This window comes from Podarcis tiliguerta (genome assembly GCF_965153285.1).
Source record: "Podarcis tiliguerta genome assembly, chromosome: 2".
NCBI classification, from domain to species: domain Eukaryota; kingdom Metazoa; phylum Chordata; class Lepidosauria; order Squamata; family Lacertidae; genus Podarcis; species Podarcis tiliguerta.
Window position 1 is genome coordinate 108,216,668 of NC_139535.1, and position 14,710 is coordinate 108,231,377.

General features: G+C 48.2%; 1 protein-coding gene across 4 annotated transcripts in view; it reads left to right on the forward strand.

Moving 5' to 3' along the window:
* The window catches only part of TIMELESS (timeless circadian regulator), a 64,896-nt gene that overhangs the window by 36,857 nt on the left and 13,329 nt on the right, over positions 1 to 14,710 (forward strand). For all 4 annotated transcript variants that reach the window (XM_083427296.1, XM_083427294.1, XM_083427297.1 and 1 more), the window contains exons 16-25: positions 500 to 597; positions 747 to 870; positions 1,630 to 1,831; positions 2,976 to 3,127; positions 4,078 to 4,163; positions 5,619 to 5,742; positions 7,255 to 7,337; positions 8,691 to 8,833; positions 10,597 to 10,825; positions 12,751 to 12,819. In XM_083427296.1, the coding sequence (XP_083283422.1) occupies positions 500 to 597; positions 747 to 870; positions 1,630 to 1,831; positions 2,976 to 3,127; positions 4,078 to 4,163; positions 5,619 to 5,742; positions 7,255 to 7,337; positions 8,691 to 8,833; positions 10,597 to 10,825; positions 12,751 to 12,819 (1,310 nt within the window). The remainder of the gene's footprint in view (positions 1 to 499; positions 598 to 746; positions 871 to 1,629; positions 1,832 to 2,975; positions 3,128 to 4,077; positions 4,164 to 5,618; positions 5,743 to 7,254; positions 7,338 to 8,690; positions 8,834 to 10,596; positions 10,826 to 12,750; positions 12,820 to 14,710) is intronic.

Consider the following 14,710-nt stretch of genomic DNA (forward strand, 5'->3'; position numbering starts at 1 on the left):
CCGTTCCTCATAAGGCATCGTTTCCAGGCCTTTGACCATTTTGGTTGCCCTCCTCTGGACACGTTCCAGTTTCTCAGTGTCCTTCTTGAACTGTGGTGCCCAGAACTGGACACAGTACTCCAGGTGAGGTCTGACCAGAGCAGAATACAGTGGCACTATTACTTCCCTTGATCTAGATGCTATACTCCTATTGATGCAGCCCAGAATTGCATTGGCTTTTTTAGCTGCCGCGTCACACTGTTGGCTCATGTCAAGTTTGTGGTCAACCAAGACTCCTAGATCCTTTTCACATGTACTGCTCTCAAGCCAGGTGTCACCCATCTTGTATTTGTGCCTCTCATTTTTTTTTTGCCCAAGTGCAATACTTTACATTTCTCCCTGTTAAAGTTCATCTTGTGGACTTGGTTTTGACCCAGTTCTTGATGTTGGAGTATCAACCCTCCTCTACCCTACCTGTTGCACACAGCTAATAAGTCCTGCTTTCCTTCTGTTCCGTAAGGGAGGTGTGGCCAGAAGGAGATGTTTTTGGATCGTCCTCCCTTGGCCCGGATGAAGAGACAGAGCTGCTGAGACAAATCTTCTTCGCCAGCCTGCCTCGTGAGTGTCCGTTCTCCATGAGTCAATAGAAAGGACAGCAACAGGGCGGGGGGGGGCTGCGAAGGCTCTTCCCAGGGGAAGTCCCGCCTTCCCTTACGGTGGATCCTCAAATGTCCTTACATTTGACACACCCCTTCAAATGCACGCAGGACAAACAGCACCCGAGACCGATGAACCTGAGGAGGCAGCTGAAGAAGAGGAAGTCGCTGAGGAAGAGTTGGCGTCTGTAAACGTGTCAGAAAAGGAGTTCAGTTTCCTGGATTACATGAAGCGGTAAACAGGGTGTTGTTGTTTTTTGTAAGAGCTCCCCCCCCCCCATCCTTCTGCGTGCCCAGGGCGTTTCAAATGTCTTGAGGCTGTTTCCTCTGGCATTTTTGTCCGTGTCATTTTTTAACACCCTTCCCCCGCCCCCAATCCATCATAAGGACTAGAAACTTTACTTAACGAAAAGAAAGAGAGACTGAACTTTAGGAAGCCGAATTCTGTGCCCATTACCACGTTTTGCGCTTCTATGCAGCCCAGACTATAAATATCTCGCCCTGGTCTTTACGCTATGGTTACCAGATTTTTTTCAATGAATCTGGAATCTGGGGACACTTTTTTTTTTTTAGCTGAGTAGCAACAGGGAGGCAGTAGTGAGGGGTGGTGAGGCAAAAGACCCTGGGACTAAGCACACATGCATATTGTATAAAGGTGCAAAACCCTTCTTTCACACCCTGTGAAACAAATGCACAGAGGTTTTTTTAAAAACTGGGTAATGGCTGCCCGTCTGCGGCTCCCGAGCCTCCCCCAATCTGTCAAAACAAAGGGGGAAGGGGCCAGGAGATCTGTACTGCCGGACATCCCCGGTTTCCCTTCGGCAGCGGCAGTCAGCAGCCTGGAGTCAGCCAGAGCCAACTGCGCTACCAGGCTGGCTCCGGGCTGCTGAGGCTGCCGCTGCCATGTTTCCCGGGGACAGATTTGCAAATCTGGGGACGTCTGGTAGCCCTACTTTACGCTGAACGTGTTTGATATCTACACCCTGGTGTGCAGGTTTGCCAGTGCCAGTGTGGTCAAGGCCTATGTCCTGCTCTTCAAGAACTACCAGCAGAACAGCGCCCACACTAACCACTGCGTGGTGAAAATGTTGCACCGCATCGCCTGTGACCTCAAGATGGAGGCACTCCTCTTCCAGCTTTCTGTCTTCTGCCTCTTCAACCGGCTGCTCAGTGACCCTGCTGCTGCAGCTTACAAGGTGAGGTTCACGGTAGCTGGGTTGCCCTGTGCATCATCAGAAACGTGAAGGCTGCAATCCTAAATTCACCTACTAAGGAGCAAGCCCCACTGAACACAGGGGGACTTTGTTCCCAGGTAAACGTGTGTGGATTGATCTGTGAACAGGGAAATTGCAAATTCAAACCGTGCCTCTACCACCCAGATGACTGTAGCAGTCTTCATCCTCTCTACCCATAAGATGATGCCTTGTTGCAAGGTTGTTGTAAGAAATAATGAGAACATTGTTTTGAATGTTTTAAGGCACCATGTGTACTCGATTCCTCCCTTTTGTTTTTCAGCAGTACCTAGCCCTTTTATCTGCATGTCAAAAAGGGAGGGGCCTTTTTACATGATCTTTTGAGAATCATCAGGAATGCCCTTTTGGATTAATGTTTGTTTCCTTGGTAGTTTGCCGAGGAAGGAATCTGGCATGAGTCAGTTGCAAAAAAAAAAAGTTGCTTAAGTTTTATAAAGCAAGCTAAGAAGTAGAAAAAAGAAAAGACAATTCCCAAATCTGCAGATTGTTTTTTTCTGCGTGCTTGAATCTGACATGTATCCTATCTCCTCCTATGTATGCACTATTATTAAGGAAACCTAAAATACCTCCGGGACCGCCTCTCCTGGTATGTCCAACAGGGACCTAACAGTCTTCAAATAAAAACATCTTGGAGATCACAGGCCACAGGGAGGTTAGGCTGGCCTCAACCAGAGCCAGGGCTTTTTCGGCCATGGCCCCAATCTGGTGGAACACCCTGTCACAAGAGACTAGGGCCCTGCAGGACTTGACATCTTTCCACAGGGCCTGCAAGACAGAGCTGTTCTACCAGGCCTTTGGCCAAGGCACAGTCTGACCCCCTCCTTCTGCAATCCTTATAGAACTCTAGCCTAATGGTTGCCATTAATCTGATTTGAATTGATTTTATAACGAAATGATTTTAGAATGTTGCATCATTTTAATGTTGTTAGCTGCTCTGAGCCCGGCTTCGGCTGGGGAGGGCGGGATATAAATAAAAATTTATTTATTTTTATTATTATTTAATCATGAAATATTCCCATAGTGCTGAGCAGCAGTGACTGCTGAGCCCTGAGATTTCAAATAAATAAATACTTCTCTCCAACCCTAGGAGCTGGTGACCTTTGCCAAATACATTGTGGGCAAGTTTTTTGCGCTTGCAGCCAACAACAAGAAGGCCTATGTGGAGCTGCTGTTCTGGAAAAGCACGGCTGTGATTCGGGAGATGACTGAAGGCTATGCTTTGGCAGAGGAAGATGAAACGTGAGCTCCTGGAGTATTTTTCCAGTAACTTTTAAGTTTCTGAAGGGGCATTTCCAGAAAGGAGTGGCCACACTCTCAATATATTCCTTTTTTGTTTTGTGGGGATGGTGATTATTTAACAAATATCTATGTGTATAAAGCAGACAGTGGAACAGGGAAAAAACCTCATAGGTCAAAATTACAGTATGATGCAATATAAAACTATAAAAATCCTTCCCAAAGCAGTGGCGGCAGCACATTTTGAAGACATACAGCAAGTGAGGGGCCTTTTTGCCTTTAAATTGAGGGGCGGAGGGAGGGAGCACAGTATTCAAGGACTTCCACGCAGGGTTGCCACATCATGGCAATGACAGGAGAGTTTCCGGCATCTTCTGCCCACTTTCCCTCACGTGCTTTTGGTGAGCAAACCTCCAGCTGAGTGTGGGTATTCACATGTGAAACAATCCCAGGTTCACTTTTTAAATTACAGTGGTGCCCCGCAAGACGAATGCCTCACAAGACGGAAAACCCGCTAGACGAAAGGGTTTTCCGTTTTTCGATGCGCTTCGCAGGATGAATTTCTCTATGGGCTTGCTTCGCAAGACGAAAATGTCTTGCGAGCCTTGAGATTTTTTTCCGCTCCCCACCCCCTTTTTCTAAGCTGCTAAACCGCTAATAGCCTTTTAGCAGCTAATCCGTGAATCCCTTAAGCCTTTAATAGCCGCTAATAGCCGCTAAACCGTTAATAGCGCTAATCCACTAATAGGGTTGCTTCGCAAGACGAAAAATCCGCTAAACAAAGAGACTCGCAGAACAAATTAATTTCATCTTGCGAGGCACCACAGTATTCCACATCAAATACCAAGTCAGAAGAATTAAAGTTAAATCTCTTTTTATTGGGGGGCGGGGAGCGTAAAAGCACACGTCAACCTTCCCATCTAAGTATTTATTCTCTCTCCTTCTCCAAACAGCTCTAACTCCCTCAAGGCTGTTCAGTGGACTGAGGAAGACGAGGAGGAGCTGAAGGAGCTTTTCTACAAGTACAAGGAAGTGGAAGGTACCAAATGATATGGATGGGGGGGGGACAGCGTTGCAATCTAAATACAGTGGTACCTCTGGTTGCGACCTGAAAGAAACGCAACCCGAGTCTGTGCACACGTGGGTCGCATTTCGCCGCCTCTGCGCATGCGTGTGATGTCATTTTTGCGCGTCTGCGTGAGCGGCGAAACGCGGAAGTAACCCTTTCCGGTACTTACGGGTCGCCGCAGGACGCAACCTGAAAAGATGTAACCTGAACCGAATGTACCAAGAGGTATGACCGTAGAGCAAGATTGAGACTTTCAATATAGGATGTCTGTATTTTATCCACTTGGATAATAGTAATAATAATTTATTATTTATACCCCGCCCATCTGGCTGGGCTTTCCCAGCCACTCTGGGCGGCTTCCAAAAAAATACTAAAATACTGTAATACATCAAACATTAAAAGCTTCCCTAAACAGGGCTGCCTTCAGATGTCTTCTAAAAGTCTGGTAGTTGTTGTTCTCTTTGACATGTGGTGGGAGGGCGTTCCACAGGGCGGGCGCCACTACTCAGAAGGCCCTCTGCCTGGTTCTCTGTAACTTGGCTTCTCGCAGCGAGGGAACCGCCAGAAGGCCCTCAGAGCTGGACCTCAGCGTCCAGGCAGAATGATGGGGGGTGGAGATGCTCCTTCAGGTATAATGGGTCGAGGCCGTTTAGGGCTTTAAAGGTCAGCACCAACACCTTGAATTGTGCTTGGAAACATACAGGGAGCCAATGTAGGTCTTTCAAGACCGGTGTTATCTGGTCTCGGCAGCCGCTCCCAGTCACCAGTCTAGCTGCCGCGTTATGGATTAGTTGTAGCTTCCGGGTCACCTTCAAAGGTAGCCCCACGTAGATAGGGTTGAATGCTAAATTCTACCTCAAAAAGGACTTCTGGACCCAAATTTGGGGGTGGGGGTGGGGAAGGCACTTTGAGCTGGCCCCATGTTGCAGTTTGGGATGAGTGGCAGGTGCTAAATCTGAAAAGGCTAATTCTGGTTGTAGGTGCCACTGTATTCTGCTCTGGTCAGACCTCACCTGGAGCACTGTGTCCAGTTCTGGGCACCACAGTTCAAGAAGGACACTGACAAACTGGAACGTGTCCAGAGGAGGGCAACCAAAATGGCCAAAGGCCTGGAAACGATGCCTTATGAGGAACGTCTGAGGGAGCTGGGCATGTTTAGCCTGGAGAAGAGGAGGTTAAGGGGTGATATGATAGCCATGTTCAAATATATAAAAGGATGTCACATAGAGGAGGGAGAAAGGTTGTTTTCTGCTGCTCCAGAGAAGCGGACACAGTGTGAGCAGGCAGGTGAGCGAAATATGTAGGCCGCTTCTTGATTAGGGAAAGCCTTTTGCTTCTTTATTTTTCTTGCATGAGGGTGGAGAGCCTGGTCTTCCTCCTCACCCAGCCACTAAGCCTCTCCCCTTTCCCCTTCTCCAACACCAGGTGAAGATATCCTTAACAACATCCTTTCACACCTGACCACTCGCAACTGGACGCGCAAGCAGGTGGCCAAGCGATTGGTGCGCTTGGGGCTTGCAAGGAGCCTGCGGGATTTCCCTCGCGAGAGGTAGGTCTTTGTTCAGAGGGCTGCCTCGGGGCTATGGCATTCGATAACAGTTGTAGGGAAAGAGTGTGGCTTGCCTCTTCAATAATAATAATTTTATTTATACCCCACCCTCCCCAGCTAGGGTGGCTAACACCAGTAAAATTACAGTAAAAACATAATGGGGGGGGGACAATTTAAAATACAGGTTAAAATGCAATTTAAAATGCAGCCTCATTTTAAAAGTAGCCCTTAGATCAAAACCATAAGGGGAGGGAAACATAAGGGTCAGACAGAGTCCAAACCAAAGGGCAGGCGGAACAGCTCCATCTTGCAGGCCCTGCGGAAAGATGTCAAGTCCCGCAGGGCCCTAGGCTCTTGTGACAGAGCATTCCACCAAGTCGGGGCCAGTACTGAAAAGGACCTGGCCCTAGCTGAGACCAATCTAACCACCTTGCGACCTCCAAAGTGTTGTCATTTATGGACCTTAAGGTCCTCCATGGGGCATACCAGGAGAGGCGGTCCTGTAGGTACGTGGGTCCTAGGCCACATAGGGCTTTAAAGGTCAAAACCAGCACCTTAAACCTGACTGACACTCTCTCTCTCTCTCTCTCTCTCTCTCTCTCTCACTCACTCTCTCTCTCTCTCTCACACACACACACACACACACACTTTCCAGAATTCCTAGTGGATTCTGGTTGTAGGTGCAGAATTTGAAGCCCTTGTACACAAAAATCGTGATTTTTTAAAAAGAGCAAATATTGATTTTCCATTGAGTTGTTAGGCGGCATGCAGAGGCTGCCTGTGGAAGCCTCTAGAAAAGCTGCTGCACCCTTTTAAGTGCCAGGTTTTATTTTGCAAGATAATGATACGCTTGAACATTTAGATAATCTCTTTTAGGGCACGCAATCTGAATGTCCTTCACTCACGTTTTAAGCGCAACAAATTGGGGCATCCCATGGAGTTGTTCCCATCCTAAATATTTGTACCTGCATATCAGAATTGTCCTTCCCGATAATGCCAATTTTATGGTGAAAATGTACTGTATTTTGTGACGTGTGTAAAGCATCAAAGAAACACATTTGCTTATGTGCTGAATAGTCTGTAACCTGAAGCATCTGTAACCCAAGGTGCCACTGTACCGTATTTTTCCGTCTATAAGACGCCCCCATGTATAAGATGCCCCCTATTTGGGGGGGCTCAGATTTAAGAAAATCCATCCTCGGCGCTATCTTTGTATAAAACGCCCCCTAATTTTGGACATTATTTTGGGGGGGGGGCCTAGTCTTATACACGGGAAAATACGGTATATAAATAAAAGATTGTGCAATGCAACGTTACAGAATTTGCACAGCCCTGCCCTTTTCCCTCGTGTAATTCAGTCCATGCAGGCTTCTTACTGGAGAACCTTGTCCTTTTTCTTTCTTATCCTCCTTTGCTGCACCTTATAGTTTCACCCCCATTTCCTTGCTTGCTGGGAAATGTTGAGGCGTGGCAGGGAGCGCCATAGTTGCTATTGTACGCTTTCTTCGGCAGGAAGGGGACACGCATTGCATTGTGGACGGAGGATCAGGAGCTGGAGCTTCAACGCCTCTTTGAGGAGTTCCGGGACACAGATGGTGAGGGTCTGCGTGGTTGGAGAGTCCCGAGTTTGCAACCACAAAAGGGATGCCTGCTCTTGTAGAGGGGGCGGAGCTTAATACCTTCTAAACCAGGGGTGGCCCTCCCATATTTTGTCGGTCTGCAACTCCTGTCAGCCCCAGCCAGCAAGGCCACTGATGATGGGAATTCCTGCCTCCTTAAAGCCACACTCACAGACTTTTTTGGTGCCAAGTTTGCTCCAGTGCCGGGGTTATTTTTCCAGCAAACCTCCAATAACCAGGGTTATTAACCCCCCTTCACCCACATCTGCTTTCCCCCCCCCCCCAGCTCCAGGATAATATTATGTGCAACACTTAAACCAGAGCTTTCCAAACGGTGTGTCGTGACGCATTAGTGTGTCCGCCTGCAGCGTGTCACATAATAGTGTCTGTTAGATAGGGGTTAGTTTAACCTCTGGTTTGCTAGTAAAACGGAATTACGGTGTCGCGAAATGATGCACGTGTAAAAAGTGTGTCATCAACGTGAAAAGTTTGGGAAGCTCTGACTTAAGCAGTAATATATGTACGTTTAAGGGACGTGGGTGGCACTGTGGTCTAAACCACTGAGCCTCTTGGGTTTGCCAATCAGAAGGTTGGTGGTTCGAATCCCTGCAACGGAGTGAGCTCAGTCCCTGATCCTGCCAACCTAGCGGTTCGAAAGCACACCCAAAAGTGCAAGTAGATAAATAGGTACCTCTCCAGCGGGAAGGTAAATGGCGTTTCCGTGCATTGCTCTGGTTTCTGTTGTGCCAGACGCAGCTTAATCATGCTGGCCATATGACCCAGAAAAACTGTCTGTGGACAAACGCCGGCTCCCTCGGCCTGTAAAGCGAGATGAGCGCTGCAACCCCAGAGTCGTCTGCAACTGGACCTAACTGTCAGGGGTCCTTGTCCTTTACCTTTTTATATACAGTGGTACCTCGGGTTAAGTACTTAATTCGTTCCGGAGGTCTGTACTTAACCTGAAACTGTTCTTAACCTGAAGCACCACTATTGGGGCCTCCTGCTGCCGCTGCACCGCCAGAGCCCGATTTCTGTTCTCATCCTGAAGCAAAGTTCTTAACCTGAAGCACTATTTCTGGGTTAGCGGAGTCTGTAACCTGAAGCGTCTGTAACCTGAAGCGTATGTAACCTGAGGTACCACTGTATACATTTGGCATTTCACGTATGGGGGTTTTAACAGAGGTGATGCCAGAATGGTCTCTGAGAAGAACGATGCGCTCAGCATCCTCATAGCCGTGTTCCGTGGGGGCACACAGAAGTGAGGGAAAAACATTCGTTCTTGGGAGCGAGTGCAGAGTGAGTCCTTCCTCGGTTTTTCCCTCTCTGCAGATATCCTGGCCAATGTGATGAGGCATATCACCGCTAAGCGCTCCAAGGCCCGCGTTATCGAAAAGCTGCTCAGCATGGGGCTGGTGTCCGACCGAAAGGAGCTCTACAAGAAACGCAGGCGCAAGCCTGGCTCCCTTGCTGCGGTATGGCACCCACTTTCTGTTCTGTTCGTTCTTTTCTCCTGCACGCAGGCGAGTGATAAAATGCTTCTGTGAATGTGCATGGTTACCTCGGTATCATTGGACAGGTCTTTTTTATTATTTTTATTTTATTGAATTTATTGAATTTAAAGCCCTAAACGGCCTCGGCCCAGGAGGAGCGTCTCCACCCCCATCGTTCTGCCCGGACACTGAGGTCCAGCTCTGAGGGCCTTCTGGCAGTTCCCTCACTGCGAGAAGCAAAGCTACAGGGAACTAGGCAGAGGGCCTTCTCGGTAGTGGCGCCTGCCCTGTGGAATGCCCTCCCATCAGATGTCAAAGAGAAAAACAACTACCTGACATTCAGAAGACATCTTAAGGTAGCCCTGTTCAGGGAAATTTTTAATGTGTGACATCTTAGTGTCTTTTTGGTCTTTGTGGAAGCTGCACAGAGTGGCTGGGGAAACCCAGCCAGATGGGCGGGGTACAAATAAATTATTATTATTATTATTATTATTATTATTATTATTATTATTATTGTACTGCGCTATACAGTGGAACCTCTACTCACGTACGGAATCTGTTCCAGAGGTCCGTTCATGAGTCGATCGGGATCGCTAGTAGAAGCGCCGTTCTGTGCGTGCGCATTCGGCGGCAGTGCCGTTCTGTGCATGCGCAGATGGCAGAAGCCACTTCTGCGCGTGTGCGAATCGTGACAAACCCGGTATTTACTTCCGGGTTTGCCGCGGCCGCGAATCAAATTGTTCGCTAGTAGGGGCGGTAGGGTGGCGGGTGGCGCTGTGGGTTAAAGCCTCAGTGCCTAGGGCTTGCCGATCGAAAGGTCGGCGGTTCGAATCCCCGCGGCGGGGTGCGCTCCCGCTGTTCGGTCCCAGCGCCTGCCAACCTAGCAGTTCGAAAGCACCCCCGGGTGCAAGTAGATAAATAGGGACCGCTTACCAGCAGGAAGGTAAACGGCGTTTCTGTGTGCGGCTCTGGCTCGCCAGAGCAGCGATGTCACGCTGGCCACGTGACCCGGAGGTGTCTTCGAACAGCGCTGGCCCTTGGCCTCTTTGAGTGAGATGGGCGCACAACCCTAGAGTCTGTCAAGACTGGCCCGTACGGGCAGGGGTACCTTTACCTTTACCTAGGGGCGGTGGTAAGTCGCGGTGCTACTGTACCTGGGGGTCTCAGGGCTGTTCACAGAATAAAATCGAGATGTAAAACTGCAGAATACATAATAAAAATAAAAACAACAACCCAGTAGCCCCCCCCCCAAAAAAAATTCTAAAAGGGCATAGGATGTAAATCAACCAAAGGCCTGGTTAAAAAGGAACGTTTTTGCCTGGTGCCTAAAAGAGTATAATGAAGGCGCCAGGCAAACTTCCCAGGGGAGAGCATTCCGCAGACGGGGAGCCACTGCAGAGAAGGCCCCGTTCTCGTGTTTCCACCCTCTGGACCTCTTGAGGAGGAGGCACATGAAGAAGGGCCTCAGAAGATGATCTCAGGGTCTGGGTAGGTTCACATGGAAAGAGGTGGTCCTTGAGGTATTGCGGTCCTGAGCCATTTAACCAGCCGTCTTGGGCTGGTTGGCTCCCTTTTCTCCTCCAGCGACTTCAAGACAGGCCTTGCTGGGATTGTTACCTTTGGGTTTACCTGTGGGTAATGGCTTGATTTTATTTCTACGTAGTGTTTGTGTTGGTTGTTGGAGGAGTAAGATGCCTCTTGTTAACTATGTTCCCCTTAGCGAGCTGTCTTCTTTTCCCTTTCAGAACAAAGACATGTTCCCCAAGGATTTTGCAATACCTGACCTGGGCGAGGCTGAGGAAGATGATGAAGAAGAGGAGGAGGAAGAAGAAGAGGATGACTTGGATAGTGAGAAAGAGGGGGAGTCAGCCTGGAAGGATGGTGGCCATGATGCGGGTGGGCAGCCTAACAAGAAGGGTGGAGCTGCCTCAGCTAGAGACTGCCAGGAGCTTGTGCAATGCCTAAGGCAGGAAGGTATTATTATTATTATTACTATTATTACTATTATTATTATTATTTATTATACCCTTCCCATCCGGCTGGATTTCCCCAGCCACTCTGAGCGGCTCCCAACAGAATATTAAAAACACGATAAAACATTAAAAACTTCCTGATAAAGGGCTGCCTTCAGATGTCTTCGGAAAGTCAGGTAGTTGTTTATTTCCTTGACATCTGATGGGAGGGTGCTACCACCAAGAAGGCCCTCTGCCTGGTACCCTGTAACCTCACTTCTGGCAGTGAGGGAACCTCCAGAAGGCCCTCGGAGCTGGACCTCCGTGTCCGGGCTGAATAATGGGGGTGGAGACGCTCCTTCAGATATACTGGGCCGAGGCCGTTTAGGGCTTTAAAGGTCAGCACCAACACTTTGAATTGTGTTCAGAAACATACTCCTCCCTCCCTTAACAACTGGTCTGCTGGGAAACCCTCAAAATGCCTGCTGCGAAACCTCCGGGAGGTTCTTGGGAGCATGCACAGTTCAGGAAGTTCCTGGCCTGGCCTCTTAGGCATTTACCATCAAACTGCATGACTTTGCGTGAACCTTTGGAGATGCCCATTGCTCCCCTGTGGCCACATTGGAAAGCTGCAAGAGGCTTCCAGGGATTCTTAGGATTGCCCGGAAGACCTTTCTGAATGTTTCCTAGATTTGGGGATCAGCATTGGGGCAATCTTTGGAGTGTGGAGATAGCAAGAACGCTGATTTGGTGTAGTGGTTAAGAGTGCCGGATTAGGACCCGGGAGGGCAGGTTTCAAACCCCCATTTGGGCATAGCTCACTGGGTGGCCTTGGCCTAGCCACTGCCTCTTAGCCTAAAACCTACCTCACAGGGTTGTTTTGGGGATTGAGTGAGGAGGTGGAGAACCATGTATGCCACGTTTTTGGAGGAAAAAGTGGGATATAAACACAAGGAGTAATGAAGTACAGTGGTACCTCGGGTTAAGTACTTAATTCGTTCTGGAGGTCTGTTCTTAACCTGAAACAGTTCTTAACCTGAAGCACCACTTTAGCTAATGGGGCCTCCCGCTGCCGCCGCACCACCGGAGCACGATTTCTGTTCTCATCCTGAAGCAAAGTTCTTAACCCAAGGTACTATTTCTGGGTTAGCGGAGTCTGCAACCTGAAGCGTATGTAACCTGAAGTGTATGTAAGTCGAGGTACCACTGTAGTTTTTACGGTTATATCAAAAATTATGACTCCCATCATCCCTAGCTTAGCAGGACCAGCAGGACAGCTGGAGGCGTAATATTTACAACCAGATGAAAGTTTCAGTTTTGGAGTAATAAATTTTCAGAGTACAGTGGTACCTTTGGTTACGTACTCAATTTGTTTTGGAGGTCCGTTCTTAACCTGAAGCACCACTTTAGCTAATGGAGGCCTCCTGCTGCCGCCGCACCGCCACTGCACAGTTTCTGTTCTAATCCTGAAGCAAAGTTCTTAACCCGAGGTAATATTTCTGGGTTAGCGGAGTCTGTAACCTGAAGCGTATGTAACCTGAAGTGTCTGTAACCCGAGGTACCACTGTACCTTCTCCCCATGCTTCTCTGTTTACCCACACAGTATTTGGGCCTAGGATGGCAGAATGGACTTTATGCCTCTTCAGGTGGGAAGTACAAATTTTGTTCAATTCCCCAGAACATCCCATGCAAATAACACAAAGAATCTCCAGCCCAGTCATTTGCCTGCAGTGCTGATTTAAAAGCAATAATACAGAGGAATTTAAGCATTGCAGGGGGCAGGGAGCATTTTAAAACGCTGATTTCGCTGACCTATCTAGTTTTTTACCACCTCGCCCCTTTCACACATATCAGAGAAGGCCTGGTCTACCCAATAACACTGGGCCTTTCCTAAAGTTATCGAAAGGGGGAGCCCCTTCATCTTTCCACCCACTTTTGTCTTTGTAGGTCTGTCCGGCCCTCTGCTATGGCTCCAGAACTGCCTGAACCGGACAGCTTGTGACCGAGAAGAGGATGGTAAATACAGGGAGAAGGTTGCAGATTCCTGGTTCTTGCGGAGGCAGGGGGAGGCTGAGGAAGAGATTTAATATTCCCCTTCTGCTGCTCTCAGCCTCCTCTGGAGGAACGATGTGTGGGCCAGCTAGCAAATAGCCAGCACGTGTAGACACAAAGTCAGAAAAGCTAAAGCACAGAATGAACTCAGGCTTGCTAGAGAGGTTAAAAGCAACAAAAAAGGCTTCTATGGGTATGTTCGTAGCAAAAGGAAGAACAAAGAAACAGTGGGGTCACTCAGAGGAGAAGATGGTGAAATGCAAACAGGGGACGCAGAAAGGGCTGAACTCCTCAATGCCTTCTTTGCCTCAGTCTTCTCCGATAAAGAAAACAATGCCCGACCTGAAGAATTTGGAGGAAATGATTCAGCAGAGGAAACACAGCCCAGAATAACTAAGGAGATAGTACAAGAATACTTGGCTAGTTTAGATGTATTCAAGTCTCCAGGGCCAGATGAACTGCATCCAAGAGTATTAAAAGAACTGGCAGATGTGATCTCAGAACCACTGGCAGTCATCTTTGAGAATTCTTGGAGAACAGGCGAAGTCCCGGCAGACTGGAGGAGGGCAAATGTTGTCCCTATTTTCAAAAAGGGGAAAAGAGAGGACCCAAATAATTACCGCCCAGTCAGTCTAACATCAATACCAGGGAAGATTCTGGAGCAGATCATTAAGCAAACAATCTGTGAGCACCTAGAAAGGAATGCTGTGATCACCAATAGTCAGCATGGATTTCTGAAAAATAAGTCATGTCAGACTAACCTGATCTCGTTTTTTGACAGAATTACAAGCCTGGTAGATGAAGGGAACGCAGTGGATGTAGTCTACCTTGATTTCAGCAAGGCATTTGACAAGGTGCCCCATGATATTCTTGTAAAGAAGCTGGTAAAATGCGGTCTTGACTATGCTACCACTCAGTGGATTTGTAACTGGCTGACTGACCGGACCCAAAGGGTGCTCATCAATGGTTCCTCTTCATCCTGGAGAAGAGTGACTAGTGGGGTGCCACAGGGTTCTGTCTTGGGCCCGGTCTTATTCAACATCTTTATCAACGACTTGGATGATGGACTCAAGGGCATCCTGATCAAATTTGCAGATGACACCAAACTGGGAGGGGTGGCTAACACCCCAGAAGACAGGATCACACTTCAAAACGACCTTGACAGATTAGAGAACTGGGCCAAAACAAACAAGATGAATTTTAACAGGGAGAAATGTAAAGTATTGCACTTGGGCAAAAAAAATGAGAGGCACAAATACAAGATGGGTGACACCTGGCTTGAGAGCAGTACATGTGAAAAGGATCTAGGAGTCTTGGTTGACCACAAACTTAACATGAGCCAACAGTGTGACGCGGCAGCTAAAAAAGCCAATGCAATTCTGGGCTGCATCAATAGGAGTATAGCATCTAGATCAAGGGAAGTTATAGTGCCACTGTATTCTGCTCTGGTCAGACCTCACCTGGAGTACTGTGTCCAGTTCTGGGCACCACAGTTCAAGAAGGACACTGACAAACTAGAACGTGTACAGAGGAGGGCAACCAAAATGGTCAAAGGCCTGGAAACAATGCCTTATGAGGATCGGCTAAGGGAGCTGGGCATGTTTAGCCTGGAGAAGAGGAGGTTAAGGGGTGATATGATAGCCATGTTCAAATATATAAAAGGATGTCACATAGAGGAGGGAGAAAGGTTGTTTTCTGCTGCTCCAGAGAAGCGGACACGGAGCAATGGATACAAACTACAAGAAAGAAGATTCCACCTAAACATTAGGAAGAACTTCCTGACAGTAAGAGCTGTTCGACAGTGGAATTTGCTGCCAAGGAGTGTGGTGGAGTCTCCTTCTTTGGAGGTCTTTAA